Raw genomic sequence first — 20,143 nt, forward strand, 5'->3', positions numbered from 1 at the left:
GGGTAAACCCGTTAGCCGGGGCGAAATGCGAGGTGCAGCTGGTGGAGCCTGTGTGTCTTTCTGCTTCCCTTCCAGATGCTGTCATGAGAACTCATCACTTTCGCTCTGAGGTAATTTATTTAGCACGCAATTTCAAGGTCAGAAGTTGTTCTCTTTACCCGAGTACCTATTGTCGTGGTCTTTTGTTAATGAAATCACATAGCAAACTTTTCATTTTGCATGAAAAACATAATGTCCTCTTTCATCTCTTGGTTTGGTTTTTTCCCTTCCCAACACAAAATGAGCTCTTCATCTGTGTTACCCTAACCGGCCTGCCGATTCGTGTCATTCCCAAAGGAATTGGTCACTTGGAGAAAAGCTGTGCTTACTGTACGTGCCAGAGCTCCCCGTGTCCAAAAGCAGCCCTGAGCCCAGTTATTGACCTCGCTGTAAATGCGTGCAGAGCTGGTGGGTTTGGGACTGCAGAGCCCCTGCTCGCTGGCTGTGCCCACAGCCCTCAGCTGCCCCTGCTCCCGTCAGGGAAGTTCCCTGCTTGCCTTGGATATTGCCGCGGGAGATCCCAGAAGGATCCAGACTACAATCCTGCTTGGCAGGGACCTCGGTGTGTGACTTTGTATTCAGAGGTCAGGAGAATCAAAACTCTTACATGCCAGTGCTGAAAGTATAACACAAACCCCAGTCCATTTCCTAGGGATTCTGGCTGAGGAGCGTAATTACTGGGAAAATATGAAAAATAATATTTGTTTTAGTACCCACTTTGTTTCCACACTGCCCTGTAGAGCTCCTGTCTAGATATTTCTCTTGCCTGGTTTCCTGCTATTGATTTAAGGCATATCTTCATGCCATTGCCTATTATTCTGAAAGCCTTGAGAGACAGTTTTGCACCCAAATGATATTTTGTTTTAAATTATTTTCCCTTACCCTGCTGTGGGTGGGAAAATTATAATTATGACTAATGTTTTCAAAAGTGTGCATGGGATACATTTTTGCAGCACGGTTTGTATTGGCAATTAGTTTTAAATTCTCAACTGTTTTGAAATTGGTACACACCACCACAAAAAGAGGATGCTATAGAGAGTATCCTATCTTTAACCATGAAATGCCTGAGTTTGTTGTTCACCAGTGCTCCAGTAAAGCGAACAAACAAATGTGTACCTTTAGAAATCAAAATATTTTTTTGCTATTTAGTTTATCCAATATGAAATGCTTGGTTTCCATGTAAAATTCACTCAGTCCTGAGCCTAGATGGAGATAAAGTTTAATGTTTTGAAATATGTACCATCCTGCATGGTGACACTTCAGAGGGAAGTTGGCAGAGTAATTTATTTTTATTGCTTCAGCATGTGGTTATTTGTTTATCATCCAGTCAGAAGCAGATGAATTTAAAATATTTCCTAAAAGCTTCCATTAAGTGAAACATACTACAGTAGCTGTTATGTTCTTTCATAATTTTCTGTATTTTGTTTAGATGGAATACTACAGCTAGTAGTCTAAAACTGCTCTTTTAAATAAGTGGTAGAACTGTTTCTCCTTTCATTTTCTGATGAGACTTTTGATAGAGAAACGATGACTCATTTGACATCATTAAATTTTCATTTTCCAATATTTTTTCAAGTAAAATGTTATTTTAATGAATCTAATAGAATTCATTAATGAAAAAACTACAGGCATACTTCCAATAAAAATATTGGAAACATTATCTGAAGCAGAATTTGACATTCTCTATCTAAATCATCACAAAACATTACGCATTTCCAACTGCAGTACAATGTTGATGAAAGCAAAGCATGATACATGAAAATATGGGCTTTGTATAATCCCCCCACCCCCAAAATGAATGTAATATCTCAGCTCCAAGCTTTATGGCACAAGGTACATCTGCTAGCTTCCACCATGCTTAGCTGTTTGTCAGGTGTAGTTATAAATAGTGTTTCTTAATTAGAATAAAAGATAATGAAAAACAGGCTGATAGTAAATAGCAGTGGGTTGGCATTCATCTCCTGAGAGCTGGGTTCAAATCCGACTTCCATCACATGTGAACGTGCAGGTGGTCTAGCAGCAGTGCACAGAGAATTATAATTGCCCTATCTACAGAGCCTTGGCAATTCCTGCATGATTGACTGCCTGCCAGGAAAGCCTTATATTTGGAAAAAATAGATGTGTGCAAATTTATGTTGAGATTCTTTGCCACAGCCACAGCTCTCATGGTGCATGCCTTCATTGTCAATATACAGGGAGAACTATTGAATCCTTTTCTTTTTATACTGAACCACACAATAAAAAATAAGACTGCGTACTATGGGAGGGTAGACACAAAATTTGAAAATGTATTTATGATCTTTTCAGTCCTTCTGTTTTGAATTTTATATGCCACTGGTGAATTGAATCCACAAATAGTCCATTTTTGTGGGCCTCGATTTTTAATGTCTGCAAAACATGCCTCATTATTATACATCAAAAGTCTATGCAGATATTACTTATTATAGAATGAACTTAAACACTTGACCCCCTGCCTCAAAAGGAGGCAAATTTGCATGAATCATTATGAATATAAAGTAGGTGAAAGTCTGTCTTTGTTAGAGGTGCTTAAAACCAGAAAACATTAACCAGGAAGATGTGAGAGTTTCTTGAGATAATACAATTATTGTCACCACCTCCCCACTAACACTTGCTACCATCTGAAGTTTTTCAGGCCTAATTTTTAATATATTTTTTATTTACAGTCCTCAGGTTCATTAACACTGTAACTGCTCTTAAGATTTTTCCATTCCCCAGGTACTACAGAAATTCCATGAAGTCACAAAGGAATCACACCCAGAATAGTTAATGTTCCTAATCTCAGGGAGACCTAGATATGCCACTGCTTTAAAAAGAAAACAAGTAAATTTCCAACAGAAATATTCATTGCTACATGACACATCAGACTTTGATGTAGTTGTTTGCACTACTCTGTCTTTATTTTGAGAATCAGTTGTAGAATGAAATATCTGTGCTAAACCAAATCCCCACCAAAATAACAGTATAACTCAATAAGAGTTTTACCAAAGTAGGGACTATGATTAATTGTTTGGCCTTTTATTATTATTATTATTATTATTATTATTATTATTATTATTATTATTATTATTGTAAAGGTCATAAATGATTCCCTAATTTTATTATTTTTGTGCTCTTTGTAGAAGTTGTTTTTTTTCATGAAGCAAAAGAATTTTCTCTGAATACTTTGTGGGCTTGGGCTTGACTCCTTTCAATGTTTATCATTTTATGCCTTAGGAAGAGGTCTGAAAGTTTCCTGTACCTTTCAATTGAAAAGCATTGCTTAATGTGTTGGTGTTGCCTCTTGTGATTTAAATTTCTTTCTGAATTAGTTTTCCTCATAGTTGAAGCCTCTGGAGTCACTGGATTATGTGAGATTTTTACCTTCAATTAAAAGGGAAGTAAGCGTCTAGCCCTTAGGCTGGAAGGAATTAATCTGAGTGGTATAATTCTTAATGTCTTTTGATTTGGTGGTAAGAACTGTTGAAAAGGAAGGTTCTCATTCAGGATCTATAAATGGTTGGGTTTTATGAGATTGTGAAAGGATTATTGTGCTAATTGCTAAAGTAGCAGTTTTCATGTTATTGAGGAAAAATGACCAGATTTATAAATCTTTTGCCAGAAATTTTCTCTGAGTTTCACAGTTTTCCTTTACCTTACCTTTTATGTTAGGAACTGAGGGGATCAGTGTCAGTGGGCAGTCACACGCAACATGGTATGACTTTGTATTTATTTAATTTTGACTCATATATTTTGGGCAGGTTTTCTGTGAATGCCTCCACTGAGAACTACAGGTCAAAAACTACTAGGAAACAAATTGGTACAAGTTTTACAATCCACTGTAAATTCTGACTTTGCATAACCTAGTCAACTCCTATTTATCTTACACCAGTAAGATAAATAGGAGTTGACACTTTGTGAAAAGACTCTGTGAGGGCTGGCAGTGTGTGTTAACCATGTCTGTAGCAAAGGAACAACATTTGGTGGTTTAAGTTTTGCAGACCCCACATTTTCATTTTAGTACACTGAGTGATGGCTACAAGGTTGTGTATATCCAGTCTATTTCAATATTTTTATTGATGACATAGATGAGGGTATTGAGTCTTTCATCAGTAAATTTGTAGATGACACTAAGCTGGGAGCGTGTGCTGATCTGTTTGAAGGTAGGAGGGCTCTGCAGAGAGACCTGGAATGGTTGGATGGATGGACAGAGTCCAATAGGATGAAGTTTAATAAGTCCAAGTGCCAAGTCCTGCATTTTGGCCACAATAACCCCCTGCAGTGCTACAGGGTGGGGATGGTGAGGCTGGACAGTGCCCAGGCAGAAAAGGCCCTGGGGGTACTGACAGCCGGCTGAACATGAGCCAGCAGTGTGCCCAGGTGGCCAAGAAGGCCAATGGCATCCTGGCCTGTATCAGGAATGGTGTGGCCAGCAGGAACAGGGAGGTCATCCTTCCCCTGTACTCGGCACTGGTGAGGCCACACCTTGAGTGCTGTGTCCAGTTCTGGCCCCTCAGTTTAGGAGGGACATTGAGACACTTGAGTGCATCCAGAGGAGACAATGAGGCTGTGAGGGGCTGGGAACACAAGCCCTGTGAGGAACAACTGAGGGAGCTGGGGTTGTTTAGTCTGGAGAAAAGGAGGCTCAGGGGTGACCTTATCACTCTCTGCAACTCCCTGAAAGGTGGCTGTAGTCAGGTGAGGGTTGGTCTCTTTCTCCAGGCAGCAACTGACAGAGCCAGAGGACACAGTCTTAAGCTGTGCCAAGGGAAATATAGGCTGGATACTAGGAAAAAGTTTTTTATGGAAAGAGTGATAAAGTACTGGAATGGTATATCTGTGGAGATGGTGGAGTCACCATCCCTGGATGTGTTTAAAAAAAGACTGGATGTGGCACTTGGTGATGACATGGTTTAGTTGAGGTGTTAGGGCATGGGTTGGACTCAATGATCTTGAAGGTTTTTTCCAACATTGTGATTCTGTATTGTTGTGACTAGACTGGTAGTGAAATAGTTCATCCAAAACTGATGATATTTTTAAAGAGTAAATGGATTTTCTAAATCATCCATTATGGTACAATGGGTGCAACATATAGTACAACAATCTTCAGGAAATGTATATATTACTTTGTCAGCACAGATGCCCAGAAAATTGTTCATAAACTTATCCCTAAGTGTACCTTTGCCATAATCATGCCCCTTCTGAGGCTGATTGTGAGACAGTTGCCTAAAAATACGGTTCTAGTTATCTTACAAAACAATAACGAATAGTCTTTGAAGAGTTGCACCATAATTCATCCTGAGCATTGCAGTTATTTAGAAACTGCTCCAGATATGTACAGCTCCAGTGAAAGGAGAAATCAGCAGACCCTCCAAGCTGAATTTGAGTCTACTGTTTGATCAGAGGGAGTGCATCCAACAAGCACCACAAATGTGCAGGACTAGCCAGCAAAATACATTTATTCACCTATTGAAAGGATGTTTCATTGTCTTTACAGAGTTCAATCAGCCTGAAAATATTTTACCTTTGTGTTTGACATGATTTCCCTCAGGATGTTTAAACTATTTTTCCATTAGCTGTCTAAGAGTTGAGAAACAGGTTCAAAAGAAAATAAATCTGAGAAAAAATAAATTGTTTACTTAGCTGTATGAGAGCACTTACGTATAGGAATGAATGGAGAGCTATAAATACAGGTTACACTGTATAAGGACACACCATTCTGTCCATTTTTCATAACATATCAAATAATGTGGCCCAGACAGAGCATGCCACACTGAGCTGTCACATGGCAAACTAGGTATCACTGAGATTTGGTTTACTGTATGTCATCTGTGCATTACTCTTTGTCAGCTTTAGTCACAGCAGTGCTGCCTTTAGATAGCCCACAAATATTGGTCTGTGCTCAGGAGCAGCCTGTTCAGCAGTTGTATCACCAAATAGATGGCATTTGTCTGGTTGCTGCAGCCAGACTGCTCGAGTGATGAGCTAAACTAACTCCAGAGGAGTTAACTTGGGTACTTTTAGTTGTACTACAATGTAGTGTACAAAGCCTAATGTATTTATATAGCCTTCTGGTTGTCTGCATCTCTGCTCTGGATTCTGATGGTCTGCAGAGCTTTGAAATGCTGAGGGAATCACCTCTGAGCTCCACCAATCACTTTAAAAGTACTGACATTGTGTTATGGTACACATCAGTGGTCAGGCATGGTCCTGGGGCCTGCTTTATAAGTGAATGCATCCTCATGGTTCTCTAGCAGGACTGGGAAAACCACTGCATAAAGATACACTACCTCATAAAAGTTCTTCTTACTCTTTAGTTTCCCATTAATATACAATTATGCCAACAACCTTATGGCTATCATGTAAGTATTTAGACATCCATGTTTCTCAGTATCTACTGCTGTCTCTGGAAATGTGGGTTTTAGATGAGCTGCAGTTCAGCTGGGCTCTGTGCCATTTGAGTGCACACTCCCTGTACACACAAGCAGAACCCTGGTATTAAAGGGACACAGGGGGAGCCCAGCTTGTGGCCATCTGCCCGTTCACAGACACATTGTACACGTGTACAGAACGGGAACTTCTGGCTACTGTCTTTTGTCCTAAACAAACCTCAGACTGAAACCATGAATTGGAATAGCTGAGGTCATACTTGCAGTGAGAACATGTATTACCACATCTCTGGTAGAAACTGTTCTTCCACAGACAGAAGGGATCATGCAGGGCTCCATAGATTACACACTGCTTAGAAAAGCCTAATCATCTGCACTGATTTCTCAGTTATTGCAGGTAGATTATAAGGGTGACAGATCAGGTTGTGCATGTTCCTTCAGAAACAGATAAGCTCTTTAGTCTGAGGGTAATAAATGTAAGAAAGCATCACATGAACAGGGTAGTGTGACCCTTGGGGTTGTGGCTGCTCCAGGACTGTTAGATGCGTTTTCCTTGGGCATGGAAACCTGACTCACACTCTCTTCCATTCCCAGACTGTTTTAAGTAGAGGCACCTTTGATATGCCAGGGAAGAATGTGCAGAGCACAGGGTGAAGTCACCTTGATGTTTTCATGTAGGATCTGATTCAGCTGAGCTGGCTTTTTGGGGCCTGGCCATGTTAGACACGAGAGGACACCATCCAGAGCTGCAGCTGCTCACCCTGCTCCACGTGCTCTGCAGCCCGGAGGGGTCTCAGGCTCTGCACAGTGGGCATGTGGGCTCCTCGAGCCTCCTGGGCTCTGCACAGTGGGCACATGGGCTCCTCCAGCCTCCTGGGCTCTGCACAGTGGGCATGTGGGCTCCTCCAGCCTCCTGGGCTCTGCACAGTGGGCACATGGGCTCCTCCTGGGCTCTGCAGAGTGGGCACATGGGCTCCTCCAGCCTCCTGGGCTCTGCACAGTGGGCACATGGGCTCCTCCTGGGCTCTGCAGAGTGGGCACGTGGGCCCCTCCAGCCTCCTGGGCTCTGCAGAGTGGGCACATGGGCCCCTCCAGCCTCCTGGGTTCTGCAGAGTGGGCACATGGGCTCTCCCCTCCAGCCTCCCGGGGCAAGGACTCAGCACTGTGTGGCTGAGATGCTTTAGCATGTCAGGCTCATAGTGCAGACAGCTGATCTTGGCTTAGTGTTAGCAAAGCTGCCTTGGTTTTGAGCTTGTTCCTTGTGCTTCTGGTTCAGCAGCCAGCCTGGGTACTTGCTTTCTGGTTACTTGTACCCAAAGTGTCTGAGCCCCTGCTGGGCTCCCTTGTGCCCTACTGCCTTGCAACAAGGAGAGTCAGAGCTTTGCTGTTCCTGACTCATCAGTGGGAATGAAACATGAGCTGTGGCTGAAGTGTGAAAACACCATATCAGCTACAGAAACTAACTGCACTTGATGTTTGGGCAAAGACACTTTTCTTGCAAGTTGTGCCAATGTCCTTATCTCCCCTGTCCACTCAGCTGTTTAAATATGGCACTCTGCTTCAGGATGGTGGGGTAGGTAAGAGAGCAGACTGGAAGTGAAACACAGATCCTACAGATCCTACACAGATCCAGGCTTAATTGATGATTCTATAAATTGATAGCACAAATTATATTGAAATACATAATCATGTCAGGCCGAGGTATTGTATTTATCCTTCTTCCTTGTTCTAGAAAGAACAAAATGATACAACCAAGTTCTCTTCTGATCTGCCTCCACTACCTTCCTTCATGTGAAGGTAGGAGTTGGAAAGTGAGTTTGTAAAAACAGCATCCCCTTATGCAGCCCAACAAGCTCACTGTAGGCATTTACAGATTATAGTCTGTAGAACTGCTCAGCTGCCCTAGTGTTGATGTCTGCTTCAGGATGTGCTGAATGGTTCTTCAAGCCTCACTGAATGTGTCGACTAAATTTTTTATTGGTGATAACAGGAAGCAAAGACTTGTTCAGGTATGTTGTTGGTATCTCAATGTAGTTATCTTAATAGATACCTGAATTCTAGCCTATTTAGCTTTTTATGATATATTCCTGCAAAGGAATGTCTCATCAGTTATGCATCTATTTTACGATTTAAAAAGTACAGACACATCTTCACATGCTGTGTTGGGATATATTCTCTTACCAGTTTGTGTTTCAAACAAGCACACCAGAGAAAAGAGAGTAATCTCTTTGTATTAGATGTTTGGCAGCACTGCTATGGTTTAGCAATCTCTTATTTCTTATTCAGCTTCTTACCGTATTTTTAATATTTAAAGCTAATTTCTTCTGGCAGATCCTTGATATCTACTGGACACTGCCCAAGATGAGGAGACATGAAAAGATGGAAAACAGAGGAAGCAGGGCTGGAAAGGGGACATGCTAGGGGAATGTGCTAGTATATTTTAAATTAAACCTTCCCTTGCAGACCACTGATCAAGCAGCACATTGATTTTTTTGTTCTTAAATAATTGTTCCCTTCCTAGGGAGGCTTGCAGTGCCCTGAGGTAACAGGGAAGGAACTGGGACAAGCCATTGCAAAGCTGCTGTGGAGAGCTGCAAGCCTTGTCTGAGAACGATAGGGCTGCCTGGAGAACGGGCCAGCCTCTGTGGCTTATAGCTTTAGACAGAAAGAGAATTTAAAGGGTACCTTGAGATGTGTGTGTGTGTGTGTGCCATTTGTCAGTTTGCTTGCAGATCATCAGATTTTCCTAATGTTATAACTTACCTGTGCTTTGATAGGAACCCTGACCTTATGACAGGAAAAACCAAACGTGTAATGTTAAACAGCAGTGTTAATTTAGCATGGGTTATTGGACACTGTATTCTAAACTCACACCTAAACCTAGGGGCTCCTAAATGCCTAAATACAAGGACTCCTATGTATTTACATGGGGGGACCTGATTAGGAGCTGGAAAGGAGATTAGTGATGTTCTATTTCATAAACTCGGTTGGAAAAGTAATCTTGTTCAGGTTATGTAAAAAGCAATTGCTTTAAATGCCTTTGAACATGTGGACTTATCTTGGAATATTGCATGTGCCAAATCACAGTCTTCAATATCTGAGAAATGGTTCCAGCACTGCTTAGAGTTTAGATTTTGTAAGATAAGAATAATATCTCCTTAAATAAACATAAGGCATGCAAAGCAGCATCAGTGAAAGCTTGCTAATGAGGGAGTGGAATGAGAAACTGAATGTAAAATCTTATATTTTATGTTTTAAATCCTGATTCTTTATAGGAGTAACCCTTCATAAGATTAAAAAAATTATCAAGAGAACCACACAAAAAAAAGGTTGTGGTCTATTTTTTTAGTTCTGATAGAGTCAAAATAGAACAAACACAATTGTATCCTCCTTGGGTGTTAGTGAAGTAATACACTCAGTGAGTGTAGGTAATCCTCCTGTGATAGAAAATTTACACGTTACATTACTTAGCAATCTTTATCATAAATATCTTGGAGAACTTAGCTTGAATCTTGGATTTTGGGTGGAACTTGCAGAACTGGCAGTTAAATAAATGTTGTGGAGTTTTCTTTGGTTCTGTGTAAACTGATGATATTTGGGATGGAAATCTCTATGGAAGAGGAAGGAGGGGAATAATGCAATCTTTGCCACTTTTTAATTTAGAACTGTTCTTACAATTCAGAGGGATAGATATATGCATATTTATACATATACATATATGTTTTTCTATGTAGCAGAAAGAATCTCAAATTTTTCTCTTTCAGTGTGCAGGGGAATTTCATACAATAAAGTTAATTAATTGAAACCTGCCATTTTAGTTGAAGTAGGTTCTCCAGCTATAGGGTTTAATTATATTTCAGCCTGTCTGTAGAACAGCTGAGAATGCCAGCATCTTGAGAAGGGTTTGATGCTACTCATATAAATGTCTGCAGGCCCTAAGATGCTGTGGGTTGTGTAGACATGAAAGCTTCCAAGATTTAGACAGGTGGTAACTGGCAATTTGAAGGCTACTTCTTGAGGCCATTAGTTGACAATGGTAACAGATGACAATTCTCATGCACGTACAACCACTGTCAGAAACCTTAAAAGCAAGAGCACAAATCTGGATATCCTATCTAAGCTCCTTTTGGCTTTGATATTTATTAGTGCACCTTCGTCTACAGGAATTACTCAAATACCTGTAAAGGCCTTTGCAAACACACTTGAGTTCTGCTGTCACTGAACTGTGGCCTAATGCTGGCTAGCACTTTCTCTGTGATTTGCTGAAGTTCTGCCAGAAGGTAAGCTGGCTGCAGTCCAGTGCCCACTGAAGTTAATGCAGAGATTTCTGTTGACTTCAGCTGGGCATCAGATAATGCACTTTTACCTCTATTGATGTTAATGCTTACTGACTCTAAAAACCCATACTGGCTGCAAAGGTTGGGTCCCAAGATCGGAATTCTGACAACCAATATATTCTACATAAAATACTTATACACTGGAAAAAATGAAAACTGAATATGGCTTCTTATCAAGCATAAAAATAGAGATAACATATGATGAAGGCAGTAGGGCTAGTAAAAACTAGAATGGAGAGGAGAAGAATCTGGTGAATTAATACAATTGCACATTGAAAGAATGGAGGAGTCAGAGATTTATATCACTAAAGCAATAATGCACACATGGGGTAGCACTGATATATTCATCTGATGCTAATAAAGTATCAGACAAAGAATTAAAAATAAATACAGAAAAACTAAGACAGTGAAAGAAAAAGGTTCAATACATTATTCAATATGTTCTTATCTGTAAATTTAAATAAAAGCAAAAGCTAGACAAGTTTTAAGGCAATTTAAAATTCCTATTTTCATGAGGAATGGATTAGGAATGAGAATAAGCAAAAGCACAACAAGGATAACAGAGTATGACATATTTGGTTATCAAATACCAGACCATATTGAAGAAATGGGGCAAATAAATACACATGATGAAGTTAACAAATGCAAGGTTGAGTACATTACAGAGAAAAGTCTTTAGCCACGTTTTAATTTTTAGGTTTATGATTTTCAGAAAGGGCTTTTTGAATGACTTTGAACATTTCAGTGAGGACTACTTTCAGATGTGTAGCCTCATTTGAAAGGAGATGGGAAGGGAAATGCTTAAACAGAACAGAAAAACATGTGCTACTGTTATATATATCAGTATTTATAAGAGTACTGTGCTGAATTATAGGGATCCATCAAGAGTGATATCCATGAAAGAGGAAATGTGAAACTCTCATAGGAAAAAAAAGTGATGGAAGAGACCAGAATAATTTCATGTAGAATGAGAAAAATAAAATGAATTCTTACAATAAAATATGGAATGATGAATACCAGATTGGAGGCAGACCAAAACCTAGTCACCATGGGTCTGATCCATCCTGTTTAATTTGGATACTCACAGTATGGATGTGTGTGAGTGAAGTGGTCAGTCTGGGCTCTGGGTATGGCCAATGCAGAGAAATAAGTGCTGTGAGGGAGTGGTTCCCTCACCTGCTGGCTTTGGTGGCTCAAAGGCAAACCTGGGGAGGGGATGTCTGCTGAATTTTGGCCAGAGAAAACCCACACATGTTTCTATAGACAAGGAATTAGTCACTGAATCAAAACTGTGAAGTTAAAACTTGGATGGATGAGGGATTTTTTACTGAACACCTTATTGTGAAAGTAATTTTACTCAGTGTGCTCTGGCATGCCGTGGCCAGGCTGGCAACATTCATCATTGATTTGGGTATAAAGATAGACAGAATAGGTTCTTTCAATATTATCACACCCCATTCAAGAGGAAAAAACAACCAAACAAAAAAAATCCACTAACCAAAACCCCCAACACTCAGAGATTTAAAAGGATGAATTTCAGCTAAAAAAGGCTGTTCTCCCCAGCCTGCTTCCTCATGCAGAAAAGCTCACTTGAGACCAGGTGAACTAGCCTTTGGCCCTGCAACAGCCTCCAGAGACACCTCTCCATTCCTGTTTGCTGTAGGCTTTGATTAGGAAGATCACTCTTCCTGGATTCCAACAGACTCTAACTGGAAGGATGCACATTAATGCTTTTGCAGAGAAGAAAATTCCAGGTTCAATTGGCCTCGTGCCTTCCTCTGATATGTCTAAAACTGGTTCTGGTGGTCATATGAGTTGTTTCTTTAAGGAAGATTACTTTAGTGTAAATCTTTGTGCAGCTATTTTGGTATTTGGAAGACAGGTTTTCTAAAAATACATGTTTGAAGTTTTGTTTGGTTTGCCTTGTTGTTCAGAATTTTACAGCACAAAAATGAGTCAGGCAGTAGGTTCTGGGAATGAGCAACTCCCTCCCAGCACAAAGAACAAGACAAGGTTTTCATTGCTCAGTGACACAGCATTCACATGATACTGGAAACTACAAATTGCTTTATGGTGTTAGAGCAACCTCGTTGTAATATCCCTGTAATTTTAAAATCTCCAGCTTTTCCTCAGTGATTTGGGCTCAGGTGGTGTACTGTGCTTCCCTGAGCATTTTGTAACACTTTTCTGCTCATCTATGAGCACTGACTTAACATCAAAAATAGTGCTGTCTTTGCCAAACAAATATTTGTGTGATTTCCATGGTTTTAATTTTGATTGCTGTATTAATATGATGTTTATAATTCTGGACTAAACTGAGGGATAAATGACACAAAAAGCTTCTGTTCATTTTACTGTTTAGAAGGAATCACCAGGCACCCTAATTTTGCACTGAGCATAGGAGTAGCAGCTTCCATATGTTACATCACTTTTGCCTCCTGTCTTCATTTTTGATTACTAAATTTTGAAATATTCTGGATTTGCCTCTTCGCCCTGGCAAAGTCCCATTGCAGGAATGAGTAAGCATTTTGGGATTTGGTCTGAGGACTCTGCCCTTGTAATATTATCTTTGTAGATACAGAATTAATTTTCCACCTGAAATCATGATCCTCTGCCTTTATCACATTATAATCCTCCTCACAGCAACTATTTGTGATACTGCAGGCAGATTATGACTTCAAGAGAAGAACGAGCCTCAGCAAACAGAAGCAGATGAGCTCTTAAAGAGATAAAGATCCCATTTTCTTGCTAGTAATAAACTACAAAAGTGAAAAAAAAATGCAGAAAATATCAAGGCAAAACATTGTCTATAAACAGATTTTTCTGGAAATCACAGGTGACTTTTTCATATTGAAACATAATAATCAATAAACCTAGACATATTTTGAGGTGAAGCCACTTGGTGAGACAGACCCACATACTTAAATCCCTATTTGGCATGTGTTTCTAAGCACTTTTAGAGCTGCTTAGCTTCTATCAAATTCTTCTGTTACATAAACATACTTTCCTGAAGAGTTTTATCCAGCTAATGGGATGGGAGTGTGGCGAGGGAGCAGTGCAGGGTATGTCACAAGGCTCTGGCCAGTGGCCCTCACATAAATAAACCATAATGCATTTAACATTTAGAAAATCTATTCTGATTTCAGAACTTGGAATAGATTTGCTGGATGTCTTGGTCTCTTAAGGAATATTTTCACTTGCTATGGAATAATCCCTGATGCACACTAGCATTTTTTCTAAAAGGAAATTTCCACCAGCAGTAAGCCCCTCTATAGCAGGCTCCCTGAGCTGTACTTTTCCCTCTCATCCCGAATAGTCCCTAGTACCACGTTGAAGGATACATTGTAAGTATCTGTTAGCTATTTCACAGTGTGGAAAGAAAACAGGGCAACAAGCTTTCCTGCTGCAATAGTGTGTCCCAGTCTCAGATTTACACCTTGGAATGTTTGGAGAATCTCCTAAATCTGCAGAGACCTCCTGGCTGCAGTGGCTTCCACTGCACTGCTTGCTTTGGTTGATATGGGCAGGTCCTGCTTCCATTCGGACACGGGGTGTCTGTCCTTACCTAAACTCTGAGTGATTCCATTGCTTCTGTAGAGTAGGAGGCATCACAAAAAAAGGCTCAGGAAACATTGGCTGTACCTTTGCATCATATGTATTGCACAGCCCTGATGCACTGCAGACAGGGACCTCCCGGACTGACTAAGGAGATTTGGGCTCTATTTCTGTCCCTCCTCTCTAGTGCTCATGTGTAGAAGTTGCAAGTTACTTCACCTTCCCACTTCAGCCTTTTTACATCATCTGTTGCATGCAATGTTATCTATAGCAATTACTAGCATGTGTATGTAAATGTGTGTTTGTGTCTTTTGGCCATTTAAGGGTACATTTACTTAAAGTGGAATGCATTTAAATAATGAAGATAGCTGTTTGTCTGTCCATCCGAGTGTCCAGGACAGACACTGTCTTCCCTTACAGTCTCATGAACTTTAGTGGAGGAAATCCAGTTTTCACAGGGCCATACTTTTGATTGTTTCAATTTACCAACATAACAGCATTTTAGCACAACTCTTCCATGCTGATTTTCTAATTAAAATGACAACAAAAAAGGCAAAACAAATCCCAAAACCCAAAAGCTTATGGAAGAGGGGAGCAAAAGAACAGCAGATTTATATGGAAATGTAGTGCTCCCACTAGTTTTCTGCTGGCAGGAATTCAGGATATTTAGATTCACAGCATAGATTTCTGCAGTTTTATCTGAAATCTAACCTCACAGAAGTTGGGTTCTAAAATGCTGGCTTTGTTGCATAAGGACTTCAGCAGGTATTCTGCTAGAGGAAAAAAGAAAGTAGAAAATTAGGAATTGTTGCATCTATTCTTGGTTTTGAAAAGAAATATAGTCTTTAAGCTGCAGACTATCACTAAGGACAGATTTGGCTCACCTATTCTGAAAGCTGATATGACTAAGTGAATGAATATTTACAACCTGGCCAAGTTTAATATCAACCAACATTGTATTCAGTACAAATGGCCCTTGTCAGACTTGTGCATGCTCATGAGGGACTTGGTGAAATGAGAGAATGCTCATTGTAAATGCTCTGCAGGTAGCAATAAAGGGATAGCATTATACATGTTGCCATTAAAGGAATGAAATTCTGTAAGGCCATGAGCCATTCTGGATGTTGCTCAGAGGTTTTCCCAGAAAGCCTCTAAAAAAGCATTTCTGAAGGGCAGCTTTTCCTGAGTTTATTAATTTGGCCAAATATACCCATATTTCTGGGATGATATAATTGTTGCCACCTATCAATTTTTCTTCACTTTCATTCTCAGGAAAAAAGTCCATATTTTCAGCCCATGCTCCCTAAAACCATTTCTCACAAGGCCAAAAATTAACCTGGAAAATTTTAATTACAAATTTTAAATTAGAACATTTAGTTATAAATAACTAAAAGCGTGAGCTTACAAAGAAAAGCAACAGGAGTTACTGCTACTGGCTGTGTCTAATACATATAATTGAGCAACGTCAATCAGATCTGATATTAACAGCACTTGGCAGCATCTCTTTATTGTTACATGCAGTATGTATGGACATTATATTAATTTCAGGTGAGCATGCCTGTAGTTTGAGCTGTTAAGATCCAGTGTGATGTTGCAGTTGTTGCACAGCTCCATTTTGGGAGATGCCAAACACGATGATTCCTTTTTCTCTTGCAGGGCTTTAGATCCAGCCCTCGCCATGCCAGAAGACGAGTAGCACCTCGCCTGGAGGAAACACAACCCATAGTGGAAGCTCACCACCTCAGTGAGCAGGAAACTTCTGTAAGAAAAAGAAAAATCAAGAAAAGCAGCCGAGTCCAACCAGAATTTTACCATTCTGTTCAAGTTACCCCAACTCGAAAACCTGTAAGTATTCTACCTTTAGGGATAAATAGCACTTACTGTTATAAAGGCACTTATACTTTGAGGCATGTAATATAATTCTAATTTTTGGGCTATTCATATTCTCTTCCTCAATTTAAAAACCTTTTCAGTGCTCATATTCAGCAGCAAATCCAAATAAAAGTTGATAAAACTGTATTTAATGTTGATGCATAACTCTAAAAAATAATCCTGTTCTGAAGAGGACTTTTTTAATTTTGATTTTAAAAATTTATTATTTAGACTATAGACTATAATCAAGTTAGATATTAAATTTTATATTTTTATAGTGATATTACTTAACAGGTTTTTATAGCAAATGTGCATTTTATTTAAATTTCTTACTTAGATTTAACAGAGATGCTATGTACTCAACTAAATTTATTTTAAATATCATTACTAGATTCAATTATGAGATCTCTTCTACTTTATATAGTGTTTACAATCTTTCTGCTCAACAAAACTTAGATCAAATCTCATGATTCTTTGCTCCTCAGCTTGATTTACACACAGTTATTTTAATACTGATAACCTACTTTTAGTATGGAAATATGACAGTTTGTTGAGACATACAGTTCCTAATGTAAATTTGCATGAAGACCTATTCTGTCCTGCAGGCATAATGCATTTCTCTTTTTAATGAGCTCATTGCTTTGACACATTTTTTGAAGAGCTTTTCTGTGCCAGTGTTATGGGGCTCGAGCAACTTTATAAAGTCAGTATTATTAAAGAGGTAATTATGGAGAGTACCCTAAACCAGATTATCTTGAAGTTGCTGGAACCTACCTGAGCCTTCCTAGACTGGTGCTAACTGAGCACCAAGGATTATCAGTGAGCTTTGAAGATGGTTTGAGGAAGCATTCCTTAGTGGAATTACATTGCCTGAGAGAATAAGCAACTTCTGCAAAGAAAGCCATGGCTGCCAACAACTGCCAGAATTTTTACCTAGTATCTGAATTTATTTCTCTGCTTTCACTTCACTAGTCTGCATTTTCCTCTTCTCTCATGCTTCTATTTATGGTTTATTTTACACTGCTCATGTTTTTGTGTTTAATTTGATATGATTGGTTTGTCTTCTACTCTTCCTAAAGGATCTGCTCTCACTTTCTTCTCAAGCATCTCCTTTTCACTCCCATCCTATCTTTCTTTCTAGACTACTTTGTCTAGCTCTGTTACTCATACTAAGTCTCCAGCCTCCCACCAGGCTCCCTCACTTCATTATTCACATTCAGGGTCCTTTCCCTACTTTGCTATCTTTCTTTTATTTCTTCCATCATCAACTCTTATTTTCCATACCACTCTTCTTGTTGGTGGTTTTTTTTTTTAATTCCCTTTTTTCTTTGATTGTATATTTTCCCATGGTAGGCCCGTGCCAAGGGTAAGCCTGCCTGTCACTGCTGAGGCTGTAACCAATTGCCACTGTTTACCAACACTGGAAAAAGAGCATCAGTGCCACTGAATTAAAGAGCTAAAACTGTAAAAATGATGTAAGCAGCAAAACAGGTTTGGAAGAATGGATTAGTTATGCTAAGAAAGCCCTACTTTTTCCAAAAGTCAGTAACATGTCAGGGATTTAAGGATCAGAAAAATAAAAAATATAAGAATAGAAAATGTGCAGTGTTACTATGTAACTTCACTTTTGTATCATTTCATGTGTCTGCTGTGTCTGAAGAAGATCTACCACTGTGTCCTAGGGTGTCCCAGGTTTCAGTGAAACAATAATAAATCCCAGATTTAGAGAAAGCTTCTCTCAGTGCTGTCACTATTATGTCACTTCCTTGAAATTGCTTTTGCAGTGTATCTTTTATATAGTTACATAGTTCTTTTGATAGCTTTTCCTTCTACAGCCTTGATGAGTGCACATTTCTGCCAAAAAAGAATAAATTATCTTTATTATACTACAATCCAGAAAACATAAGTCACCAATTTAATTTCTCATGGACATATAAGTTATTTTGAGTGTATTATTAATGCCATGGTGACAGGGTGAGTAAGGTTTATGCCATTGCCATGACAAATCACTGCAGTGTTGTGAAGTTCCAGGCAGTCACCAGGATGTCCATCCTGCAGTTTATTGCATCTTCATCCCACTTAGTCTCAATGCCTTGAAGCTGAGAGACTTTTGACCTTCATTTTTGTATGGTTTTACATGATTCAGTGCCAGAAATGCTCTTGTTAATCTGCATAATTTCTTTCCCCTTTTTCCCCCGATATTCCTAGCTCTGGCCACTTGAACCACTCTAAAGAAATAATCTGTTGTCTTGATGTTTACATTATTCTGCTGAGTCATCACTTGAAAAAAGTCCTGTATGATGTCTGCCAACCAGAAGATATAATTTCTCCTCATAAAACAGTATTCCTTTTTTTTTTTTTCCCTCCTCACGCATTTTTGTCCCCTTTTTTTTCTGACAAGAATGGTACCTCCAAAGTAACTATAAAAGAACCTTAGGGAAAGCTTTTTTCCTTTGCTCCAGCAAAATTTAAAGTCCTGAAATATGTTAGCCTGTTTTGTTATCATATTAAGATATATGCACAAAGACTTTTCAGATATTTCATTTAAGGCTCTGGTGGATATTTAGATGCTAGGCTTTCTTATTCTTGCTAAGTTTGACTATTTTGTATTTGGTTGGTTTCGTTGTGTCTAAATCTTGTTTTGCAGTTTCCTAGCTGCTGCTATAATTATCTGAATTTGCTTGTATTATTTTTTACTTCCTGCATAGCAATCTGAGATCTTTCCAGTATTGTTCCTGATCTTGTCAGAACTAAATTAGTTGTAATTGTTTGGATGGGAGTAATCCCACTGAAGACAATAATTACTCCACTTGAATATCTGCATGAGGAGATGTTTGCAGAAATAGAACATTAATTTTCTTTGAAAATTTAATGGTTTTTTTACACCTTCCAGGTTGTTAATGGGGATATTAAATATATTTTGTGCTAATACTGATCCTTGCCAAACAGTTTATAAGCCATTTTCCTTTTTATTTATCTTATTCTAGTGCAACATGAACCTAGTGCTGAGGCCTCCCCTTGTAGGGCACATTGTTATATCTCATGCCCTCTAGGTCACCCTCTCCTTAGTGGCTGTATTATTTGTGCTGACATTCTCTATAGGTGACAGCTTTACATCAGTTTCTTATGGAGGAGAGTACACATACCTACTACTGACATGTGCTTTGAATTTTTGAACACAATGTAGAACTCTCGAGAACAAACAGAACTGTGTTTTTTAGGTTGGTGTGATTGCATACAAATCAAGGAAGTGTTTCATATTGCTCCTTTCACAAACTGGGTACCTGATTCTGTTAAATTTTCTGAAAGTGTGGAAAGATGTGCAAAAATCTCTTGTTGTGAGCATGCTGCTGCCTAGCAATACTTCTCCAGGGCAGATTTTAAACTGAGGGTTCTTTTACAAGCATTTTGAAAATACTGTCTATATTTTAAATAGTGCTTCTGCTCTGAAGCAAAGTATAAAATGCTGCAAGTTATTCATCAGTGGCCTTGAGTTTGTGTAAACAGATGTGGCTCCTGAGCTGTGGGGTCAGTTGGGTGTACAGTTCTGCCAAACAGTGTTTGCATGACCATGAACATAATTGAAAAGAGATGATGTCAAAGCAGCATCTTTTGACATCTCCATTGTTAAACGGTTTGAAGGGCTCCTAAATGACTCATGCAGCCAGCAGGATTATTTACAATCATGACATGTAGTACCAAATTTGCAGTTTTGTTTGTCATGATCACTCCAAGACATGGTAGATGAGACTGCAGAGACAGGGTGATAAATAAACCTGTTTTCTTCACTTCCAGATGTGAAAGCCCTCTTTCTACTCAAAAGCCTTGTACTTTACACATCCAAAGATCTATTTTGCCCCAGAACTATAGCAACAGCATGTATTGAGGTGATTACTAGTGAATATTGTAACAAAGAAAAGTATCTCTGAAATAACCTACAAAGAATAAATTGAT

At 39.2% G+C, this 20,143-nt stretch overlaps 1 protein-coding gene across 16 annotated transcripts in view; it reads left to right on the forward strand.

Moving 5' to 3' along the window:
* Positions 1-20,143, forward strand: part of DST (dystonin) — a 291,993-nt gene that overhangs the window by 550 nt on the left and 271,300 nt on the right. For 13 of the 16 annotated variants that reach the window (XM_077174926.1, XM_077174932.1, XM_077174929.1 and 10 more), the window contains exons 2-3: positions 76-137; positions 15,974-16,162. In XM_077174926.1, coding sequence (XP_077031041.1) covers positions 76-137; positions 15,974-16,162 — 251 coding nt within the window. The remainder of the gene's footprint in view (positions 1-75; positions 138-15,973; positions 16,163-20,143) is intronic. The other 3 variants (XM_077174928.1, XM_077174934.1, XM_054628773.2) reach the window with 1 other exon arrangement.

This window comes from Agelaius phoeniceus, chromosome 3 (genome assembly GCF_051311805.1).
Source record: "Agelaius phoeniceus isolate bAgePho1 chromosome 3, bAgePho1.hap1, whole genome shotgun sequence".
In the NCBI taxonomy this organism is placed as follows: Eukaryota; Metazoa; Chordata; class Aves; order Passeriformes; family Icteridae; genus Agelaius; species Agelaius phoeniceus.